Genomic DNA, 23,352 nt, shown 5'->3' on the forward strand with positions numbered 1-23,352 from the left:
ATATATGTATATGTGACATATACATCTATGATATGGATATATACATGTGTTATGGAACAAGGACGAATGAAATTAGGGATATCTGCAGTAGATGTGCAGCTCCGACATGTTAAAGGGCCACGCTGGTTCTCTTGTTGTCGTCTTTTCACCGTGAGGAGGCGTCCCGGATGTGACGTAGAGACTGGTCCCCGCTTATAACCGGAAAAGGGCAGAATCGGTAAACAGATCGAGGTTATTGTTGCCCTCCATCTTTAGATCGGTAGAGAATCGTCCAGAGGCCATAATGGGAGCGGTTCTTGGGCTGTGCTCCATGGCGAGCTGGGTGAGTAAAGAACTGAACCAATCGTAAACATGGAGCACATGTAGCGTTAGACTGAAGAAACGCTGTAGATTAACAGAACGCGCGATGCAGTGAAACAGAGTAACGCTGCGCATCGAGTCATCTGCCACCAGACAGGGATCCGGGCCCGGTTGGATCTAGACACGGGTGGATCGCTGTGGGGGAATCCGTGCCCGGGTGGATCAGGGCGGCCCCGGCCTGGGTGGATCGCTGTGGGTGGTTGCGCAGTGCTGAATAATTACAAGCTCATTTGATCCCTGAAAGAATCAGTAACCACTGAACGTGTAATAATTTGTCTGGAAGTGCAGAGGGTACAATGGGTTTTAATCAAACCCAATAAAAACATGAGTTATGATTAACTTATTTTCAAAATGTTTGTTGGCGATGATGATTATAGCGGAGATGTTGTTATTGTCCTCGGTTTTTTGAAGTGTTGCACAACTAGTGTCTGATATGAACGTGTTGTGTATCATGGCCAGCAGCTGCGACTGTCTGTACACATTGCGTAATATAAGACTGCGTAAACAGATCCATGTCCAGGATCACATGGAAATATACATGTCGTGGATCACATAGAAAATATCGATGTTGTGAATAACATGGACCATATCCATGTCGTGAATAACATGGACCATATCCATGTCGTGAATAACATGGCACATATCCATGTCGTGAATAACATGTACCATATCCATGTCGTGAATAACATGGACCATATCAATGTCGTGAATAACATTGAGGTCCTTCTAGATTCTCGCTGGAGGGACCAAAATATGCGTTGCATTGGTGCAATCCTTGTGGGTTGGAGGAATTGCGGTTGGATGCAAGTTGCTGTTGCAGGATTTTCTCACTCGATAGAAGCATACACATTAAGTCACTCATTACACACTTTATTACCAAGACACCGTTTCTCCTTTTATTTTCAGACTAGACAATACATGAATGGCGGCCCCTCTTTCTAAGTATAACCACTTGACACTTATAATGCGAAAATCAGACAAAGGCATTCACTGTACAACCACCCAACTTGGTCTACAACCTAAACAACTCAATGTGGGTTTGGATGTTTTTTCGGAAAGATCCTTTCCCAAATTGTATTTTAGATATATACATTTTGTTATCGAAGACAATCCTGAAAATGATTCTGCTTTAAAGGTTTATGAAGCGTGAAGACATCAACAAAGTAAAAATGAAGACGAAATAGAATTCTTGATCCTTGCGAGCTAGGGACTATAGGGAATTCTCCATCTCGAGACCCACTATTGAGATTTGAGCTGGAATCCTTCAAAGACCTGCACTCCACCTATCCAACAATCGTATCTGAGAATCAGACCTCTCTAATAAATTGCACAGGATTCTTTAAGTCTCCTAAAGGGCATGTCACCATTTTGACCATTAATTTATTTTTATTGACCATTACTTATTTTCATTGTGGTCCTCAACATAAAACATCTGGACAAAACGACATGCAAGCTGCATTTTTTTAAAGGTTCTTGGTGTCCGTATGAATCACCATTGCAATGATAAACAACGTTGGGATAACTGACAAACTAAACATGATATACATTATATCGATTTTGAAAATTAATAATTTGATCAAAACTCATCTTAATGCCGAAACTATCATAAAATTTGGCATTTTCGTCTGGGGGGCGGGGGTGCGCTGTACCAGTGACCATAGGTCATGTTGATAAACAGGTCGTTAGGTTGGAAACAGACTGAGCCATCACACAAGAAAAGATCACCTTTAATGTGTACATCTCCATCCAGAGGCCTCCCTCCACAGCCTTATTGACCGGTATGTGTGTTTCAGATCCCCTGTCTTTGTGGCAGTGCGCCCTGCCTACTGTGTCGCTGCTGTCCGAGTGGGAACAACTCCACCGTCACCCGGCTGATCTACGCCTTCTTCCTGATGCTGGGCGTGGCCGTGTCCTGCATCATGCTGATGCCCGGCATGGAGGCGCATCTCAACAACGTAAGGCCAGGAGTTGGATTAAAAGTTTTCTATGACTAATACCTGATGCTATCCTCAACATTCTGACTCCCAGCTATAGAGAGATGGATATTATTATTAATTGTCTTATATTTTCACAAACAAAAGGGCGAACATTTAAACACATTACATAGACACAGTACACAATACGTAATTATTAATACTAAATACGAGACGACTGAATCCATGCAGACAAACTTACATGTGGCTTGTGGGTCCATTGGTTACCTATGGACTGAGTGGAGGGCAGACAGTCTGCTGACACTCCCATCTGAACCTGAGGAGGGGGAGGTTCCAGTCTGGGATTAATAAAGTATATCATCTCATCTTGGCTCGTCATTACTCTGCTTTCAGCAGCAAACACCAATCTGCCTGCAAGGCAACTCAACCCCTACTCAACAGCAGTAGTTATAATACATATATTAGTAATGATTCAGAAAGCAGTAGTTATAATACATATACTAGTAATGATTCACAGAGCAGTAGTTATAATGCATATAGTAGTAATGATTCAGAGAGCACTAGTTATAATACATATAGTATTAATGATTCACAGAGCAGTAGTTATAATACATATAGTAGTAATGATTTACAGAGCAGTATAATTAACACACAGGGAAGCAGATATAATACATAGTTGTAGTTATAATACAGAGCAGTAGTTATAACTAAAGTTGTAGTAATAATAGGTTGAGCAGTCTTTATAACGCATAGAGTAGTAGTTGTGATAAATATAGTCTTAAGAATAATAAAAAGAAGTAATAATAGGTACAGCCATTGTAATAATAGATGTAGTAGTTGTATTAGTAAATAGATTATAATAAGAAATAAGACCTCCCTCTGGTTGAAACATGGTGTAACAGAAAAACTTCTGTGACACATGCTTTGTTTGTGGGCAGTAGCTTTCCGTTCATCACCTCATGTGTTTTCCTGTTCAATCTAACTCAGTTTTTCTCGTTTCTTGTTTTTGTTTCTTGTGTTTCTGCTTCTTCCTCTAGAGATTTCAGGGTGTTTTGAAATCTGGTCGCATAACAAGCATTGATCAATAGTTATGCAGACTCATTGGAATCGGCACTAAGTAGGATTGGTGCGTTTTTCAGTGTCGCCTCTTCAAAAATGGGTAGACAGTATTTCTGCTCTCTACTAATTGTAAACCAGTTCCTTGTTCCTTTGATGTTTTGCATGATAAGTGCTCTATCAGTACAGTTGGATTGATCAGCCTTTCTGCCCCCCCACTCCCTACAGATCCCCGGCTTCTGCGAAGGAGGGATGGGGTCGTCGCTGCCTGGGGTGAAGGGCCACGTGAACTGTGACGTGCTGGTGGGCTACAAGGCGGTGTACCGCACCTGCTTCGGCATGGCCATGTTCTTCCTGCTCTTCTCTCTGCTCATGATCAAGGTCCGCAGCAGCCAGGACCCGCGGGCCTCGCTGCACAATGGGTAGGCAGCACGGACCCCCAAAGGGCATAACTCCATGCAGCATGGATCCCACAGGGCATCACTAAAGACCCCCGGGGGTCTCCATGCAGCATGGACCCCCAAAGGACAGCACAACGACCACCATGGGTCTCCATGCAGCATGGGCCTCCTCATGGCATCACAACGACATGTGTTTCCATGCTAGTACCTGCTTGACCACGCAAGCACATGCCATGGCGACTCTACTAAGTCGCCGGTTGTGTTCCCTAGGGAGGGGTCTTTAATGTACATATGCATTCATGTTTGATACAAAAACCTGTTCAACACAAAAAGATCAGCGGTGTGTCCTTCCATCATGTTGAGGTTTTTTTTCTCCACTATGAGACAGTGTTAACTCTTCTCCTCCGCCCCTCTCCAGGTTCTGGTTCTTTAAGTTTGCGGCGGTCGTTGCCATCACCGTCGGAGCTTTCTTCATCCCCGAGGGATCCTTCACTACTGGTAACCATTACTATTACGGGTCTTGACTGGGAAACTAATGTGTTGCACTTTGTCAACCCCTTGAAAACACAACATTTACTCCTCTTTAATTTTCATGGAGAGGTGTCTGAAAACACCTCTTCTCTCCTCGAACTAGTCGTCTGTTTTACAGATCCAAATGACAGGAGTGGAACGCACTCTTAATGGTTGCTAAGCGTTTCCATTCATGCGTCTGTGTAACCTACAAGGCGTCATCGCTCCTTTCCATTACCTTGATTCATTGACACTAAAGAGTGATTCACCAACGATTGAAGGTATTGGAATACATCTACGCCAGTGGAGCTTTAGTCTGGAACTGAAAGTCACCAGTCAGTGATCTGCAACATAAGCATGGACGTCTTGCCTTAACTCTGAGCAACGTGTACTTTTAAGAGGTCTGGGGCCATGTCCGGGCCCCAGGCAGACCCCCCGGTCGGGGTTGGGACCCTGGTGTGTTTGTAAACCCTCTCCCCCCCCATAGTGTGGTTCTACGTGGGCATGGCTGGGGCCTTCTGCTTCATCCTCATCCAGCTGGTGCTGCTCATCGACTTCGCCCACTCCTGGAACGAGTCCTGGGTGGAGAAGATGGAGGAGGGAAACTCGCGCTGTTGGTATGCAGGTAAGCTGAGCCGACCCACAGCTTATCCCATGCATGGTAGATAACCCTCTGAAGTTCTGCAAGGTTAAGTGCGACACAACCAAGCTTAAAACAGAGTGGAGTGGCCGTAGTAATCCGAACACATGGCTGTTTTGTTTTATTACTTGATAAAGGCCGTTGGCTGTCCAAACTGTAACAGAAGTAGTGGTGGTAGTAGCAGCAGCCAAAACCAAATTCATATCCAAAGTTTGGCTGTCTCTGTCTCCCTGCAGCGCTGCTGTCCGCCACCACGCTCAACTACCTGGTGTCTCTGGTGTCCCTGGTGGTGTTCTACGTGTACTACACCCATCCGGAGGGCTGCACCGAGAACAAGGTCTTCATCAGCATCAACATGCTGCTGTGCCTGGGCGCCTCGGTGGTGTCGGTGCTGCCTCAGATCCAGGTGAGCCTCTTGCTGCTCCTCTCTCCGCTACAGGGAACTCTCCTCCCCCCAACAGCGCTGGTCTACTGGTCCTCTCCTCTCTGGAGGCTCTAGCTGTAGCCCATCGGCTCAACAAACGCTCGGCAGTGGAATTCACAGCAGCCTCACGATACCATTGTACATTGTTCTGTGCTGCTGCAGGAGTCCCAGCCGCGGTCGGGCCTGCTGCAGTCGTCTCTGGTCACCCTCTACACCATGTACCTCACCTGGTCCGCCATGACCAATGAGCCCGGTAAGTCAGCCTTGAAATCGGGGAGCATTTGCGAAAAAGGCAGTGTGTTTGTTTAGCTGCACCACCCAGGCTCTGGGTGGGGGTCTCTGCTGCTGCGGGGGGCTTCACTGAAGGTGTCTTCACAGACAGGAATTGCAACCCCAGCCTCCTGGGGATCATCGGTCTGAACAGCACGGCCCCAGCGGGGCAGGAGCACGCAACGGTACAGTGGTGGGACGCCCAGGGCATCGTGGGGCTGCTCCTCTTTCTCATGTGTGTCCTCTACTCCAGGTGAGGACCAGCACATTCCTCCTTCGTGTCGTTTGGACCTTTCATTGGGGTTCCTTACAATTGGATAGAAAGTGTACTATAGTAAATGTATAGATGGTAGCATTGTACATTTATTCTACACTGTAGGTTGTGTGAGAGTTGTTTTAAATGATTGATGCTGCTGTTGAGAAGGCTAAAGATTCCTAACTGCTCCTTGACGATATCTAAAACCCTTTGGAGAGAGGCGTCTGCTAAACCAGTAGTAACGTCATGTCCTCCTCTTTGCCCTAGCATCCGCAACTCGTCCACCTCGCAGGTGAACAAGCTGACCCTGGCCAGCGACGAGTCGGCTCTGATGGAGGATGGGCCGCACTCCGACAACTTCCAGGAGGGAGGCAGCGACGGGCAGTCCCGGGCCACGGACAACGAGAAGGATGGAGTCACCTATTCCTACTCCTTCTTCCACTTCATGCTGTTCCTTGCCTCGCTGTACATCATGATGACCCTCACCAACTGGTACAGGTGAGGTCTGCCCTCCCTCTTTCCCCTCAGAAGAGGCTCAGGAGTGATGGGTCATGGCTGTGTGTTTATAGCTTCCTATTTCGGTTTTTCTGTTTTATTTCGATTTCTATATGCAGATTTGATTTATTTCCATACATACCTGCACATTTTTGTATACTTGTATTGCCATATTTTCTGTTCTCTCGGTTCTCTAAATGTATTGGATTCCGTTTCTACTCTGAGCTTGAGCTGAGCAGCTGTAGTGGCCTCCATTCCACTCTGTGGAGGCTGTGCATGTGAATATGTTGTGGAGGTTTATCATGTCCATCCGCTCTCCCTGTGCAGCCCTGAGGCCGACTACCAGACCATGACCAGCCGCTGGCCCGCCGTGTGGGTCAAGATGTGCTCCAGCTGGATCTGCATGGCCCTCTATGTGTGGACCCTGGTGGCGCCGCTGGTCCTTGTCAACCGGGACTTCGACTGAGACATCCTCCGTCGCCTCAGCACCGCCTGTCTCATGTGTTTTAATGTCGTTGACGTCAAGTTAACAAAGGTTAGGTTTGACAAGCAGCTCTACACTAGACCACATTTCATTTGAATGATCTAAAAAAAACCTCTTGCTTGGGGAAGGTTTTCTTGATGTGATGTGGACATCAGAGGATGGCTTCATACCCGATGTACCCAGAGGGTATTTACTCATTAGAAAAGACTAAAGAAAATTGAAATTTCAATGAATAAACAAAAGCCAATTTTAGCTCACGTGTGATCTAGTGTAAAGTCTAAATAAATGTTTTATTTCTTCAAGCCTATCTAGGTGTATGACGTATGGTGTTGGCTTATGGCTCCAGTCTGCTTTAGATTCATCCCTTCTTTGTGGTCATTGTTGGAGGAAATCCTAAAGAATGGTATATTTTATTCTTTCAAAGATTTTCTGCAGTGATTTCTTGCTTCCAAACAGCCCATAGCCTGTTGTGTATTGGTCAAAGTTGTGATTTCTCAGTAGCCTGATGTATTGGTGAGGCTGGCTGTTACCGTTGTAAATACTTTCCTCTTTGTTGGGGTATTATTTCATGTCATTTTTTTCCTTATTCTAGATAGAATAGTAACATGCTTTTGTTTTAAAGTTGTGTGATTCTTGAAACTGATGAGCAGTAACATTATTTTTGGAAAATAAGTTTTGGTTCAATTTGAAGGCACGTTTACGTATTTACAAATATGAATAAAACGGAATCACCTACTTCCTCTGCACTAGACATGGGATTCATTGCTTGCAGTCATGTGTATCATATAGCTGGGGGCTGGAAAACTTCATGAATTAGAACATGATGTAGGATAAAGCTCTGCATGACTTTATCATTGTTGCTGTGGCTATTTTATTATCCTGGTTAAAAAATAAATTTACAAAAAGTGACATTTGACGATCCTGTACTGGTAATTTGATTTGTACTGGACTTAAAACTTGGCTTGTATCTATGTTAGGCGTTTAGTCACAATGTAACAATGTTATATAAATTAAAGTTTCCTCCACACTTGTCTTTTGTTTTACTGCTCTTTAACAAGGGTCGTTTTGACATTGGTTCATATGTGCTGAAATGTCCAGTGGTGACAGTGAAAAGACATCAAGAACATTTTTTTCTCTTTATTGCAAGAACGACAACTCAAATGACCATAACTGGTAAAAATAAATAAAATAAAGAGGGCGTAAAGATGCACTCGACTCTACTGCACGGAACAGCATAGTTAAACGACACCACAGGCACTTCTATTTCCGACCTGTAGAGGGCGGTGTGAACGCCGCTAGACCTGTTAACAGATAATCTCCCTGTGAACGCCACGGGACAGAACATCTCATTGCAACGAGCGAAACGGCAACCAGGGATTAATGAACCGTTTGAAATATAGGACGGACGTCTGGGAATCAAATTGCGCTGGGGAGAAATAGGTTGTGACAGACTAAAGAAATCCACAGGAAAACGGCAGCAGCCAGTGAGCAAAAAAAACACCTTCCAGAATTGAATAACCTTTCGCTGTTCTATGCCGTTTTGCGAAGAAGCTTGTACGTGAAAGCAGGTACTAGTATGCTGTTCTATGGTCTCTGAAAGAAAATGTAGAAAATACAGATTTGTGATTCATTACTGAAGTCAAAGCCACCTCTGCATGATTATTAGGATGATTATAATGCAATTCAACAATTTACTTTTAAAGAGTTGTAAACAGACAGCACTCTAATACAAAGTGGAAACACTCCCATGACAAATATCATGTCTCTACATATTGTAATCCTTTACATGGTAGTCATCTATTGGAATATATTGCACAGCTTGTGTCAAACCATTGGGCAACGAAATATGACCTTAAAATTTAAAACCTGTGCTTTACCAAGTAGCCAACAGCTGACTGAAATTAAACTAGGCATCACATTGGCATGCATTTCAGTAATTGTGGAAAGTTTAAATATTGTTTTATAGTGTTTCCGTGGCCATGTGAGAGTCTGAAGAACTCCCTAAAGGAAATGTATAAAGAACAGTGCTTCAAACCAGCATCTACACGTTTATCTGGTAGTCTTTGGTGACATTAGCATTAGCACATTTCTTGGATGGATATGGTTTCCATATGTACTGCGTTTACAGTAGACCTTTCCGTTACAGACGAAGGAGGAAACCCAACAGTAACACAGACATGACACTAGACTAGGACCAGTGCTGGTCCCAGCAGAGCACACCACAGGGACCAGTCTTCACCATGAACCAGTGAGTCGTCTCCACACGTCCTCCCAGACTCACTTCAGACCTACTTCTACATTGGCTCACAGCTCCATTTTCAACCTTTGAAAATATTTGCCCAAAGACTCAAGCTTCCACTTCCATGCTGAGCGTCTAGCTAAGGGGCTTCGACCGCATCGGGACAACAATCATATTAATACACAGTAAAAAAACAAAACAGCACAGAGGACTGACTTTCGTTGTTCCACATTTAAGAAACACAACAATCAGAAAAAATAAGAGCGGAAAAAAAACAATAAATATATTAAAATGAGTTTTCAAATGTTACCTGGGAGAGGCCGTCTCATGGCCATACTCTATTCTGATTGCCATGCCAACGGTTGGACTGTGTCCTCAGCCTAGTGAACCAGAACTCACAACATAACGACGGACCTCAAACCGAAGCAGGAATGCCCAGACGTCCCCTGGGGACCAGAGAGATGGGAGCCCCTCCGGCTCTATACTTCCTCCACCACGCTGGTCGGGGGTCCTGCTGGTGCAAGCGGTCTGGCCGGCGGCGGCCCCTGCGGCCCCCCCTCCAGTCAGACGGCATCCAGCAGGGGGCTGGCGGGGGGCAGTTCACACAGGTAGAACAGAGACGTCTGGCTGGCCTCCGCCTCCGTAAGGGGCTCCAGGCGAACCGCGGCACTGGGGGGGGAGGGGGCCGGTGAGGCCTCCAGGATGTCTGTGGGGGGCTCGGCCTGGACCGAGGTCAGGGACGACTGGAAGCCCCCGCCAAGCTCAAGCTCGCTGCTGGGGCCACAGCCGTCCAGGAAGGCCAGCAGAGGGGAGGAGGTGTACTGGATCAACTGGTGGGCTGGACCGGGGACACAGGAAGGGAACCAGAGGTCAGCCTTACTCATCTCTCTGTGTAGCAGCTTATCCCAGCCATCTTTGTGGTATACGGGGAAGGGGTTAACCTAGTGATGTTTAGTGCTTGGCACTTGGTTCTATGAACATCCGTACTGTACCGACAGCAATATACAGTGGGGCAAAAAAGTATTTAGTCAGCCACCAATTGTGCAAGTTCTCCCACTTAAAAAGACGAGAGAGGCCTGTAATTTTCATCATAGGTAAACCTCAGCTATGAGAGACAAAATGAAAAAAAAAATCCAGAAAATCACATTGTCTGATTTTTTAAGAATTTATTTGCAAATGATGTTGGAAAATAAGTATTTGGTCACCTACAAACCAGCAAGATTTCTGGCTGTCACAGACCTGTAACTTCTTCTTTAAGAGGCTCCTCTGTCCTCCACTTGTTACCTGTATTAATGGGACCTGTTTGAACTCCTTATCAGTATAAAAGACACCTGTCCACAACCCCAAACAGTCACACTCCAAACTCCACTATGGCCAAGACCAAAGAGCTGTCAAAGGACACCAGAAACACAATTGTAGACCTGCACCAGGCTGGGAAGTCTGAATCTGCAATAGGTAAGCAGCTCGGTGTGAAGAAATCAACTGTGGGAGCAATTATTAGGAAATGGAATACATACAAGACCACTGATAATCTCCCTCGATCTGGGGCTCCACGCAAGATCTCACCCTGTCGGGTCAAAATGATCACAAGAACGGTGAACAAAAATCCCAGAACCACACGGGGGAACCTAGTGAATGACCTCCAGAGAGCTGGGACCAAAGTAACAAAGGCTACCATCACTAACACACTACGCCGCCAGGGACTCAAATCCTGCAGTGCCAGACGTGTCCCCCTGCTAAAGCCAGTGCATGTCTGGGCCCGTTTGAAGTTTGTTAGAGAGCATTTGGATGATCCAGAACAGGATTGGGAGAATGTCATATGGTCAGATGAAACCAAAATATAACTTTTTGGTAAAAACTCAACTCGTCGTGTTTGGAGGAGAAAGAATGCTGAGTTGCATCCAAAGAACACCATACCTACAGTGAAGCATGGGGGTGGAAACATCATGCTTTGGGGCTGTTTTTCTGCCAAGGGACCAGGACGTCTGATCCGTGTGACGGAAAGAATGAATGGGGCCATGTATCGTGAGATTTTGAGTGAAAACCTCCTTCCATCAGCAAGGGCACTGAAGATGAAATGTGGCTGGGTCTTTCAGCATGACAATGACCCCAAACACACCGCCCAGGCAACGAAGGAGTGGCTTCGTAAGAAGCATTCCAAGGTCCTGGAGTGGCCTAGCCAGTCTCCAGATCTCAACCCCATAGAAAATCTTTGGAGGGAGTTGAAAGTCTGTGTTGCCCAGCGAAGGCCCAAAAACATCACTGCTCTAGAGGAGATCTGCATGAAGGAATGGGCCAAAATACCAGCAGCAGTGTGTGAAAACCTTGTAAAAACTTACAGAAAACGTTTGACCTCTGTCATTGCCAACAAAGGGCATGTAACAAAGTATTGAGATGACCTTTTGTTATTGACCAAATACTTATTTTCCACCATAATTTGCAAATAAATTCTTTAAAAATCAGACAATGTGATTATCTAGATTTTTTTTTTTTCATTTTGTCTCTCATAGCTGAGGTTTTCCTATGATGAAAATTACAGGCCTCTCTCATCTTTTTAAGTGGGAGAACTTGCACAATTGGTGGCTGACTAAATATTTTTTTGCCCCACTGTATTTCTCCTTCTTCTGACAAATTGACTTATTGTAAGTCGCTTTGGATAAAAGCGTCTGCTAAATGCCCGAAATGTAAATGTAAATTTATGATAAGCAGGGACACCATCAGAGTGGCTGGGATTATCTTACAGTTCCCCTGCAGTGTCTACCAGCTTGTTGTGTTTGGTGTTTATTGTATTATTTCATTGTTTGAGAGGTTACTCAAGTCATATTTTTTTCCGAGACTTACTTGTACTGCTGAGCCCCTCTTTGCCTCTGTTCAGCTCTTCTGGGGGTTCTTTAACTGTCACAGTCTCCTAGAAACACCAAATCAAAACACCAGGTCAGGGTAATATACAATATATACACAATACACATTATTACAATTAATACATCCAATTTATGGATGTATTAAATGTCACCCAAGCAGTAACCTACCCGGTTACCTTAACCAGAAAACCTAATCAGACAATGTTACAGCTATGACGTGTGAAAGGTGGGTGTGCATCATCATATGACCTCCAGGGGGTCGGGGTCAATGCTGAAGTGCTTTCCGTAGAACATGGCCGTGAAGTCCTCCAGACTGCAGTCGATGCTGTCCAGGTAGTCCATGAGCTCCAGCCTGGAGACACAAACACAGTGATCACACTGACCTCTGTTCCCCATCCTCATGGCGCTGGGCTTTTTAATACCCGACTCATCTGGGCTCCGGCAGTCCTACTATGCTACAGCATACCTTCTAGGAGGAGGGGAAACAGCACCTGGGCCGAACAGAGGGGGTTACACCTTGTTTCCGGTTTCATTACAGTGATCGCTTACCCAAGAGATTTAAATTAGTATTTCTAAAGTTGCCAGTCTACACAGTGTTCATTTAAACCTCTACAGAAACTTTTCTAAGAACACAGGTGTACGGACTGAAGGTTTGAGCTGGTCTGACCACCGGGAAAAGTCTACTAGCGCGGGACGACTTTGTATTGCTGTTGGCCAATCATAATAGATCCCTCGCTCTAACGTTATGTCTGATACAAACAGATCTGAAGGAAGAGAAAGTGAAAAGCCCCTTTCACCCAGATTTGCTCCTCTGCAATCAGACTGTGGAGTATTTAACCAAAGTTAGAGCACTCGTCCAATATCTATTACAGTCCGAAGGCCAGCTTACTTCCCCAGCAGATTGATGTTCTGGGAGACGGCCCCGCTCTCCTTCAGGATGGAGTCCATCATCTTCAGAGGGTCCTCCATGGACAGGCTCGGCGACGGCTTGTTGAGCTGGAGGGCACTGCTGCTGCTGGCCCAGCACCTCTGTCCCTCCTCCTCCTCCTCCTCCTCCTCCTCCTCCTCCACCACCCCTGAGGGGGGGGGAAGCTCGTCTCTGGAGCTGGTGCTCACCTCCGTCTCGGCGGGCAGGACGGTGCAGCAGTCAAAGTCCACCTCCGTCGTGTTCCCATCGCTGATAGCCAAGGAGAGAACACCTCAACGTGTAAAGTTTCATAGCAATGATGGCAACTGTGGCCCCACAATGTAAACAGCATTGCGGATTAGATTCTGAAGAGACATTCAAATTAAAGTTGGAACAGATACGTCCTCCTCAGTTCTGCAGCATTGGGTGGTATCAGAGGTTATATAATTGGTCCATCTCTTCCGTGGGGTTTTCCCCAACACGTATGAAGCAGTACTGTTTGAACACAGTGGGTCAGACAGGACTTTGTAAGAACGCACCCTTGCTCGAAGACTCTGGCGGAACCCTCTGCCTCCTCATCAGTGACATCACAGATGATGACGTCTTCAGAGATCTCATTGAGGCTGTTAACCGGTGACTGCAACAGGAAGGCTAATTACCGTCCGTACATGATATTGTCCCTCAGATCATATTATTACACCCAACAATAATCAATCAATCAAATATAATGTAATAAATAAAAATGTTCATGTAAACAAATCAGGACACTCGCATAATCCCCCCAATATGGCTCTCCTGTGTTTCATTTGAATGAATGAAAAATTAGTATTACAGTGTATGAAAACTAACGTTTAGGTACTGGGCATTTCACACTCACATTGTCATCATAGATCTGATGGATGTATTTCGGCTTCTTTCCACTGGCGTTCATAAGGATTGGCCTTTAAAATTAACCAGAAGGGGGTTACAAATGACAGAGTGACTATGACTTTCAGAGATCTAGAATGATGTCCATATGTATCTTACCTTTTGCGCTTTAAATTAATAATTCGGTTGTTCTGTACCAAAGTTACAATGAAATGTATCAACTGAAAGGAGAAAGTTATACGAGTTAGTCTTCTCAATATTTTAGCTACGGCATCTTGAAAATAATCCATTGCTAGTTGAAACAAACCTTTTTGATCAGTTGTTGTTGGTGGACATGTTTCTGTCTTAGGTCGGAGATCTCCTGCCATAGTGCCTCATTCTCCCTGGATACCGAAGACAAACAACATTAAATAATTCTGTATACTTTTGAGTGTTCCTCATGCACACCTCCTCAAGCATACCTCAAGCACCATACAATAATCAATACTCACAACTTTGTATTCAATATAAAACAAGCAATTATTACTTGGATTTAGGATTAACAAATAGTTTCCCCAAGCAAAACAGTATATTAACCAACAAATAGATGTAAACTCTTCGGTTAACAGGAAGAGTGAAGCACCTTTTCAACGCAGAGAGTCGGCTGTCCATAGTTTCTTGTTTGCCGTGGACATTCTGCACACTGGCCAGGATCTTGCTCAGATCCTCCTGTCTGATTTTACTCTCCTCTGGACGAGTGTTGGAAACCTGCCATTGACAAAATAATTAGAGCTGCAGTGCGTTTAATGTAGTAGCATGTAGTGGTAGGGCAGTGGCACAAGTGTGGGCGTATACTACAAGTGTCCGAGAGGCTTAATCCTCACTTAGACGATAACCCTGAGTAAACAGGAGTACGATGTTTTCTCTAAATAAAAGTATGATTTCAGTAATTTTGATAAAATGGCATAGATAAGTATGTTGACAATCATATAAAACATATTACCATGTTTAAAACAAAAAGACAGTTCGGCCCAATCCCAAAGGGAGCCCTGAGGACTAAGGACTAAGGACTCACGGACTTAATGGATCTCAGGTGCTAAGTGAGTGAGTGCGTGAGGCCACATGGGCTCAGATAGGTATACAGGTCATACTCAGAAAATAAGAATATCGTGCAAAAATTAGTCATCACATGCAAAGTGAGATATTCCAAGCCTTTATTTGTTATAATTTTGAAGGTTATTGCTTACAATTTATGAAAACCCCAAATTCAAAATCTCAGAAAATTAGAATATTGTGAAAAGGTTCCATATTGTAGGCTCTAAGTGTCACATTCTAATCAGCTAATTAATCCAAAAAACCTGAAAAGAGTTCCTGAGCCTTTAAATGGTCTCTCAGCCTGCTTCAGTAGGATTCACAATCATGGGGAAGACTGCTGACCTGACAGTTGTGCAGAAAACCATCATTGACACCCTCCACAAGGAGGGAAAGCCTCAGAAGGTAATTGCAAAAGAAGTTGGATGTTCGCAAAGTGCTGTATCAAAGCACCTTAATAGAAAGTTAAGTGGAAGGGCAAAGTATGGAAGAAAAAGGTGCACAAGCAGCAGGGATGACCGCAGCCTGGAGAGGATTGTGTGCAAAAGGCCTTTCAAAAGTCTTGGAGAGCTTCACAAGGACTGGACTGAGGCTGGGGTGAGTGCATCAAGAACCAACACACACAGAGAAATCTGTGAAGAGGGTCGTATTCCTCTTGTCAAGCCGCTCCTGAACAAAAAACAAAGTCAGGAGCGTCTTACCTGGGCTGCAGAAAAAAATAACTGGTCGGTTGCTCAATGGTCCAAAGTCCTCTTTTCGGATGAGAGTAAATTTTGCATCTCATTTGGAAACCAAGGTCCCAGAGTCTGGAGAAAGATTGGAGAGGCACAGAATGCAAGATGCTTGAAGTCCAGTGTGAAGTTTCCACAGTCTGTGTTGGTTTGGGGAGCCATGTCATCTGCTAGTGTTGGTCCACTGTGCTTTATTAAGACCAGAGTCAACGCAGCCATCTACCAGGACATTTTAGAGCACTTCATGCTTTCTTCAGCGGACCATCTTTATGGGGATGCTGACTTCATTTTCCAGCAGGACTTGGCACCTGCCCACACTGCCAAAACTACAAAAACTTGGTTCAATGACCATGGGATTACTGTCCTTGATTGGCCAGCAAACTCGCCTGACCTGAACCCCATAGAGAATCTATGGGGCATTGCCAAGAGAAAGATGAAAGACATGAGACCGAACAATGCCAAAGAGCTGAAGGCCGCTATTGAAGCATCCTGGTCATCCATAACACCTCAGCAGTGCCACAGGCTGAAAGCATCCATGCCACGCCGCATTAACCCATTTGTGCCGGCTGCTGCGCGGCGCAACAGCCGGCACAAATGGGTTAAGGCAGAAATTCATGCAAAAGGGGCCCAAACCAAGTACTGAGTACATATGCATGATTATACTTTTCATAGGGCCAACATTTCTTTATTTAAAATCCTTTTTTAATTGATTTCATGTAATATTCTAATTTTCTGAGATTTAGAATTTTGGGTTTTCATAATCTTCAAAATTATAACAAATAAAGGCTTGGAATATCTCACTTTTCATGTAATGAGTCTACATAATGTATTAGTATGACCTTTTATGTTGAATTACTGAAATAAATGAACTTTTGCACGATATTCTAATTTTCTGAGTATGACCTGTATATGGGATTGGGACAGCACTTCACGAGAGCACATGTTACCTTGGCAACGTTTAATGACAAAGATCCTGCTGACACTTGCCGGTTTGGGAATCTCATTTTTATTTATTTTGTAAATGCAATGAAAACAATCAGCTACAGCAATTTATTGATATAAGAAAATATAATTTTTACTTTTGAATACTTCAGTATAAAGGATGTATTGAATAAGGTGATTATTGGCCTACACATACTAATCATAAGTCAGAACGGGCTACATTTGGCTGAATTATAAAAGGTATAATTAGTACTAGACTCTGCATAGAAACCAATGCACAGCCACCATTGAATGTTGTACGTCCTGGCACTTGTACATTGCACTTATTCAAGGTACTTAATTGTGTAGCATCTACAGTAGCTGCTATCGTTGCTTTACACGGGGAATGGGTTAGCCTAGCGATTGTAATACTTGCACTTGGTTCTATGAACATCTTTACTGTACCGACAGCGATATATTGTTCCACTTCTTATGACAAATGTACTTATTGTAACAAATGCACTTATTGTAAGTCGCTTTGGATAAAAGCGTCTGCTAAATGCCCTAAATGTAAATGTAAATGTAATATGAAGAGCCGTTTGGGAGCCTAAAGAGCCGGCTCTTGTTGGTGAGCTGATCCAAATGATCCGGCTCACAAAAAAAAAGGCAGAAATTCCCATCTGGTCGCGCATTGACAGCAGCGTCGTCTTGTTGTTTACCTTCCTAATTTCCGGATTTCCCTATGGTCTCCGCAGTAAACGTAACAACGCTTTGAACTGTGGGTAATTCCCTTAGGTGAAGTCTGCACTGATGCAGACTCACGGAAAGGGCTTGGTTAGTGTGGACTCAAACCCTCACGCCCTTTGGAATTCGACATTGGGACAGCCCTAAAGCCTTAATAATTTCGCAAGAACGCACAGCAAAGTCAGTGAGTCCAGACATTGGGATTGGGCCTTTCTGGTTCACTCAGTGCGTCTACATGACACTCAAGAAAATCACATTATTGGGTTAGTCCGACTATGATTGGATTATAACTAAGCATGTATACACCTTAATAGGACTAAAATCGAATCGGGTTTCTCATAGTCGGGTTAGGACCACTAGATTATTCCATTGATAGTCGTATTAATCGTGCATGTGTACGCTCAATCGGACTGGAATTGGATTTTGTGTTCTGCGCTAGGGATGGGCGATATGGCCTAAAATCCATATTGCGATATACATTGCAGCATCTTGCGATAACGATATATATCACGATATAAAATCATAAAATAACCGTTTCAGAACAGGTTACATAGACTCTAAGGAAAGCCAAACTGCTAAATGTATTTAAAAAAAAGAGAAATATAGCATGTCATTTCGAGAACATTTATTGTGAAACACTGTAATCATTCAACATAATGTTGCAGATAAATCAAATTAGTATTGGGTTTCTTTCCTTAAGTGCAAACCATTCTAAAAGGCACTACACTTAGTTTAAGTCCTTGGTTCTTAAATGCCACCCAAGATGCAGAGAACCGGAAAAACTGGTGTCTTTTTAGATAAGGAACAGACACTGACAATTAGGCATGGGCATGATTAATTGATGATCGATCATTGATTGTTAAGATTTTTGTCGATTACGTGATATTTTTTATCGATCAAAAGGAGGTTGACCCAGCCGGAGAGGTGGCCTCGGAGACGTTGCTCAACATGGAGCAAAGAGGAGACGGAACGTCTATTGGATATTTGGGTCCGATATCCAAAAGACATTCCGTCTCCTCTTTGCTCCATGTTGAGCCACCACCGACGGTCCGACAAAAGCAAGTAAAAAGTATGCTGGAAAACATAACTTAAAAATGCCGATGCATTTAACACATTCCGAGTCAGGATGAGGGAGAAGGAGTTGGATTGCTCCGCAGATCAATGTTTATCACGCTGGATATCCATGATTGTTTACTTTCACCGGTGCTTCCCCCCCCCCCCCCGGACTTTTTTGTCCAATGATTTAACGTTCTTTGCACACATGCGGGTTTGTTGACAAATTCTGGCACTGTTGCGAAAATTGCAATGTGAAATGGAACCGCACCAAACCAAAAATCAAACATTGTATTTTGCGTCATCAACATGCATTATCGCGATAGAGCAATAGAATTTAAATCTCTATCGTAGGCCATTTTTTTTTTATCGTTTATATCGTATATCGTTTATATCGCGCATTACTATTCTGCGCATGAGATTCTTTCCGGGGGCCATGAGCCGGAAGTAGAAGGACGCGATAGTCGTGTTGTTTTCGCCGTCGGAAAGCGAGAAACTGTAATTTATTTAAAAAGGTGGCGAAGATGATGGAGGAAGCCGGAGTTGTGCAAATGTAATAAGTGTATCCCCGGCCACGGGAGGATTGACTCTTTTAAAGTCTGCATCTAGGAGAACGTTTAGATGGCACTGGACCCCACCTTCCTCTTGATGTTCTCCAGCAGGTCGTCCTGTCCGTGTTTGAAGTAGGGGTGTTGGAACTCCACCGGCCCATCTCTCTCCTGCTTCACCACACCGGTGTCAATGTGCATGACTTTACGGAACCCGTCTGCAAACATAACATACCACTGTGAACCACTGGGATGAAACGACAAAGAACCCACACACACACCCAAGGGAAGTAATAGGTTTACAGGGGAGGTTTTAGTGTCAGATAGAAATTGCCCTGTTGCACCGTGTTAAACTGGATTTACAGGGCTGTATCTGTAGCCAGCCTGATCCAGGTGCTAAATAATAGAAATAGTGAATTGCTATTATAATCGCACGTTTCAGTGCTTCACGTTGAAATATTCAACCAAAAGTAATCCTGACTAAATCTTAGGTCTTCTTCTTATGTTTCGGTGTGATGTGCGTGTGGCCAGGAGTAGCAGAACATACACATGTTGAGCTGTCTGATGAAGCTGGCCATGTTGTTGTGCTTGAAGAACCTTGGGAGGGTCTCTTTAGCGAAACGCTGCTCATCCAACACAAGGAAACTGTTACCCTCCTGTAAATGCAGACAACAAACAGCAAACATTAACACTTTAATCACAACCATTTTGAGCTAACAAGAGTGCATGATAACCTAAAGAGATTGATATAATCTCACAAGTTATAGATGTATTTTTAGAATAGTTGTATGGGTAGAAGTATTTGGTGTTAACGGATGGACATCATAACTGGGGTGGTCAGAGGGACAGTGACAGAGCCCTATGGGGACAGTAACAGAGCCCTATGGGGTCAGTAACAGAGCCCTGTGGGGACAGTAACAGAGCCTTATGGGGTCAGTAACAGAGCCCTACGGGGACAGTAACAGAGCCCTGTGGGGTCAGTAGTAACAGAGCCTTATGGGGACAGTAACAGAGCCCTATGGGGACAGTTACAGAGCGCCATTGGGTCAGTAGTAACATAACCCTATGGGGACAGTAACAGAGCCCTATGGGGATGGTTACAGAGCCCTACGGGGACAGTAACAGAGCCCTATGGGGACCGTAACAGAGCCCTATAGGGACACTAACAGAGCACTATGGGGTCACTAACAGAGCCCTATGGGGTCAGTAACTGAGCCCTATGGGGGACAGTCGTAACAGAGCCCTGTGGGGAAAGTAGTAACAGAGCCCTATGGGGACACCTATGGGGTCAGTAACAGTCCTATGGGGACAGTAACAGAGCCGTACGGGGTCAGTAACAGGGCCCTGTGGGGGACAGTTGTAACAGAGCCCAGTGGGGACAGTAGTAACAGTGTTCTAATGGGGTCAGTAGAGAAAGAGCTCTATCTGGACACTAACAGAGCCCTATGGGGACAGTAACAGAGCGCCATGGAGTCAGTAGTAACAAAGCCATATGTGGGCATTCCTACTAGGTAGCCACCGGGTAGCTGCTACACCAGGACCGTAAGCTAACTAGCGCCACTAATCTCTGGCTAATCACTGGATTCCTCCAATGGACACTCATGGTAACAGCGCTGTTCCTAACAGGGTGGTGATCTGAGGCTGTGTGTCCGCCTGCTGCGGACCGCCGTGGGGACAGACGTCACCTGGCTCCAGCGGATCAGCCCGTCGCTGTCCTCATCCTCTACCAGCGTCCACAGCTTGGTCAGGAAGGCGGGCACCGTGGCGTTGTTCTTCATGTTGCTGTAGTAAATTATTAACCTCGAAGAATGATGCGCAATGTTTTCTATCTTTCGTACGAAAGCAGGAAAAACAAGTGAACTAAGAGAGGAAGTGCGATTCGACTTCCGGTTGGAAGCGGATTGCCATATGTAGCCCGACGTCATATCCCTCGCCTGTCATGCCTTGTAAAAGCAGTAGGCGGCGCCAGAGAGTTGTGATTATGATCTGGGGGGCTGGATTGTTTAGCAGGTGCTATTACCTATACCTTATAGACGCAACAAATAAAAGTACACACTACAATATGATACGACTCGCCTAATCAAATCACAAGCAGTAACGGTCATCATCATAACACCAACATCACGCACAAGAAAAAAAAAATCAATACATATTATAACATGTTGTTGAAATCACGTCCTTGGTTGTGCGCGATATAGTGTGTCTTTCATGTGAGTGTGTGCGTGTGCGTGTGTGTGTATGTGTGTGTGTCTGTGTGTTTTTACATAAATGCGGCTCTCAGGGTCGTGCGAGTATCAGCCACGAGAGTTGGCCCATGCATTCCCGTGTTGCTCGCCACTTTATTATAAAAACATATTTCCCATAAATATTTGTCATCACGATATGACTTGGGGTTTTTGGAAGGGAAGGCTTTGAGGGGACTCAGCCTTTTTCAGTGGGAGCTAAGCCTTGGTTGGTTTTGACTAGGGTTTTAAAAACAAAAGAAGTTTGTCCCTCGACGCGATTCGTACTTTGACAACATATCCCGGACCCAGAATGCATTGTTAGCATCGTTGCTACACATCAGAGCTACTTAGAGAAACAGCAAACAGATGATTAATAAAAAACAGAGGTAAGTTGAGTTCATTCATGAGTAAGGTCATTATCCTGTCCATTGACATTGTATGCAAATTAGTTTTTTCTATTGTATTTTGTAGAATCGAATGTAAGTGAGGGGGCTGTTTTAGTAATCAGTCATACTTATTCCAAATCAGCTTTTATTATTAGGGAAACAACTATCAGCTGAAACAGAAACAAGGGCCAACACATCTGTTCTACAATTATGAGCTCGGCAAAGGTGTCGCTATTAAGTTGGATTCAAATGAATCCTAGCAATCTTGTAATTAAATGCCGAAAGCAAATAGGAAGCTAATAGGTCCATGATAGGAAGGCTAGCCCCTATGCTGAAGGTCTCTTGTGTTGCAGAGAAACAGAGCTTCGCAGAACCAACCACTCTCTGGACCGTCAGGATGGTCAACGTGCTGAAGGGAGTTCTGGTCGAATGGTAAGATAAATATACATAAAGTGGCTGCGCAAAGAGTGCACCCTTTTATAAACTTGTTTTACTGCAAGAAGGCATTGACCATTAGGAAACAGGAAAAATAATTATGATCCAGGTGGGTTTGTCTAACACGAATGAACACAAAACAACCATTGCACCATTTGACTTCTAATTTACAGAAATATTTCTGTGTTCTATTTAAATCCACAGTGACCCTGCTATGAAGCAATTCCTCTTATACCTGGACGAGACCTCTGCACTAGGAAAAAAGTTCATTATCCAGGACCTTGATGACACGCACGTCTTCATTCTGGCAGAGGTGGTTCAGACCCTCCAGGAGAGAGTGGGCGAGCTCATGGACCAGAACTCATTCCCAATCACTCAGAAATAAAGGGACTAGTATGATTTAAAAAAAAAATGCATATTTATGGAAATGTTGCAAGGGTTTGGGTTTTGAGGATATTAATAGGGTATACAGTTTTGAAACTGTAGAGCTGTTTAACCATTTGGATTGTTTTTGTCATGTGGAAGTGAGGATATTGTAAAATGTGTGAGTGAAGTTATGAAGACTTTGCTTGTTCTTAATCTATTTTCCTATTTTGTACGTTAGAAAATGGTGATAGCATGGACATATGTCTATTGAATGGCTATTTAATGCAGCTTTTGATAAATAATAGAAAAAAGATAGCGGGAATGAACACCGTAGAGCAGTGGTTCCCAAACCTTTTACTATTGGTGTGCCACACAGTTCAAGACCATTTTGCAGACCCACCTTATAGAGAATAATAAATCTTAATTTGAACAGTTGAGCGCTGCATGCAGCACTCACCTAATGATGCTATACTTACTGAACAATATTCCAAAACATCAACTTTCAACCATATGTTTTGGGCAATTTGTACAAAGTTTGTTTGTTTCAAAGACTCAATCCCACCTACTATCAGTTGCGGGGCCAGATATATTCTTACTGCTGCTACAGTGGGACTGAATTATTCTGTGTGATTTCATCATCCAATTAATCAAATTGAATTGAGACAAGCTGGTAAACGAAAAACAATTTACGATCTCAGTCCAAAGCATCGCCCTCTAGTGGATATCCGAGGTCCCTGCACCAACACAGGGCCTGGCCCACCATTTAAACGTTATTTATTTATTTATTCGAATGAAACGTAATTGTTGAACGCTTGTTAAGGTTGTAAAATGCTACATCTCTGTTTAACCACATAAAAGCAGCAAAGCAACTCCTTATTTTAAGAGCAAGACTTAAATTGCAAAGGGAATCAAATCAAAGAGTAAAATATAAAACTACATAATGCATTTCCTGCAGAAAATGCGGTGAGTGCTGTAATGCAAAGTTGAAAATATGTTTTATTAAGGCCACATAGTTTAAGACGTAAAGAAATGTTAAATGGCTTCAAGGTTGGAAACAAATAAAGTCAAGAGTTAAGCAAATAGCTTATGTGATCAAGTTTGAATGCATCCCACTTAATTATAGCATTTGAGATAAGGCAAACTAAAGCCTACCATAAACATAACATTT

General features: G+C 44.0%; 3 protein-coding genes across 3 annotated transcripts; 2 read left to right on the forward strand and 1 right to left on the reverse strand.

Moving 5' to 3' along the window:
- The first annotated feature begins 208 nt into the window (after window positions 1–208).
- serinc1 (serine incorporator 1) lies at window positions 209–7,862 on the forward strand. Its single transcript, XM_079753882.1, has 10 exons — window positions 209–322; window positions 2,154–2,315; window positions 3,579–3,772; window positions 4,170–4,249; window positions 4,749–4,886; window positions 5,138–5,307; window positions 5,488–5,578; window positions 5,704–5,848; window positions 6,119–6,349; window positions 6,674–7,862. The coding sequence occupies exons 1-10, from the start codon at window positions 284–286 to the stop codon at window positions 6,810–6,812; spliced, it is 1,389 nt and encodes a 462-aa protein (XP_079610008.1). The 5' UTR covers window positions 209–283; the 3' UTR covers window positions 6,813–7,862.
- A 115-nt stretch (window positions 7,863–7,977) lies between these two features.
- Window positions 7,978–20,655, reverse strand: hsf2 (heat shock transcription factor 2). Its single transcript, XM_079753378.1, has 12 exons — window positions 20,458–20,655; window positions 19,320–19,428; window positions 18,863–18,990; window positions 14,327–14,451; window positions 14,012–14,087; window positions 13,864–13,925; window positions 13,715–13,778; window positions 13,377–13,474; window positions 12,820–13,107; window positions 12,180–12,282; window positions 11,911–11,977; window positions 7,978–9,907 (listed from the first exon to the last, which is right to left on the reverse strand). The coding sequence occupies exons 1-12, from the start codon at window positions 20,548–20,550 to the stop codon at window positions 9,633–9,635; spliced, it is 1,488 nt and encodes a 495-aa protein (XP_079609504.1). The 5' UTR covers window positions 20,551–20,655; the 3' UTR covers window positions 7,978–9,632.
- Window positions 20,656–21,296: 641 nt separating this feature from the next.
- On the forward strand, window positions 21,297–23,236 carry gtf2h5 (general transcription factor IIH, polypeptide 5). The gene is made up of 3 exons (XM_079754220.1): window positions 21,297–21,383; window positions 21,737–21,815; window positions 22,023–23,236. Exons 2-3 carry the CDS (start codon window positions 21,781–21,783, stop codon window positions 22,201–22,203), a joined length of 216 nt encoding a protein of 71 aa, XP_079610346.1. The 5' UTR covers window positions 21,297–21,383; window positions 21,737–21,780; the 3' UTR covers window positions 22,204–23,236.
- The last annotated feature ends 116 nt before the right edge of the window (window positions 23,237–23,352 follow it).

The sequence above is a fragment of the Pollachius pollachius genome, assembly GCF_949987615.1.
Source record: "Pollachius pollachius genome assembly, chromosome: 16".
Lineage (NCBI taxonomy): Eukaryota > Metazoa > Chordata > Actinopteri > Gadiformes > Gadidae > Pollachius > Pollachius pollachius.

Excerpts from the sequence above, each read along its gene's own strand:
- serinc1 (XM_079753882.1), top strand. The coding sequence starts at position 284 with ATGGGAGCGGTTCTTGGGCTGTGCTCCATGGCGAGCTGG. Across the intron at positions 4,887-5,137 it reads CTCGCGCTGTTGGTATGCAG|CGCTGCTGTCCGCCACCACG; the intron begins GTAAGCTGAGCC and ends GTCTCCCTGCAG. Across the intron at positions 5,308-5,487 it reads CGGTGCTGCCTCAGATCCAG|GAGTCCCAGCCGCGGTCGGG; the intron begins GTGAGCCTCTTG and ends GTGCTGCTGCAG.
- hsf2 (XM_079753378.1), bottom strand. The coding sequence starts at position 20,550 with ATGAAGAACAACGCCACGGTGCCCGCCTTCCTGACCAAGCTGTGGACG. Across the intron at positions 13,779-13,863 it reads ATTAATTTAAAGCGCAAAAG|GCCAATCCTTATGAACGCCA; the intron begins GTAAGATACATA and ends TTAATTTTAAAG. Across the intron at positions 11,978-12,179 it reads TTGACCCCGACCCCCTGGAG|GAGACTGTGACAGTTAAAGA; the intron begins GTCATATGATGA and ends TGGTGTTTCTAG.
- gtf2h5 (XM_079754220.1), top strand. The coding sequence starts at position 21,781 with ATGGTCAACGTGCTGAAGGGAGTTCTGGTCGAATG. Across the intron at positions 21,816-22,022 it reads AAGGGAGTTCTGGTCGAATG|TGACCCTGCTATGAAGCAAT; the intron begins GTAAGATAAATA and ends TTAAATCCACAG.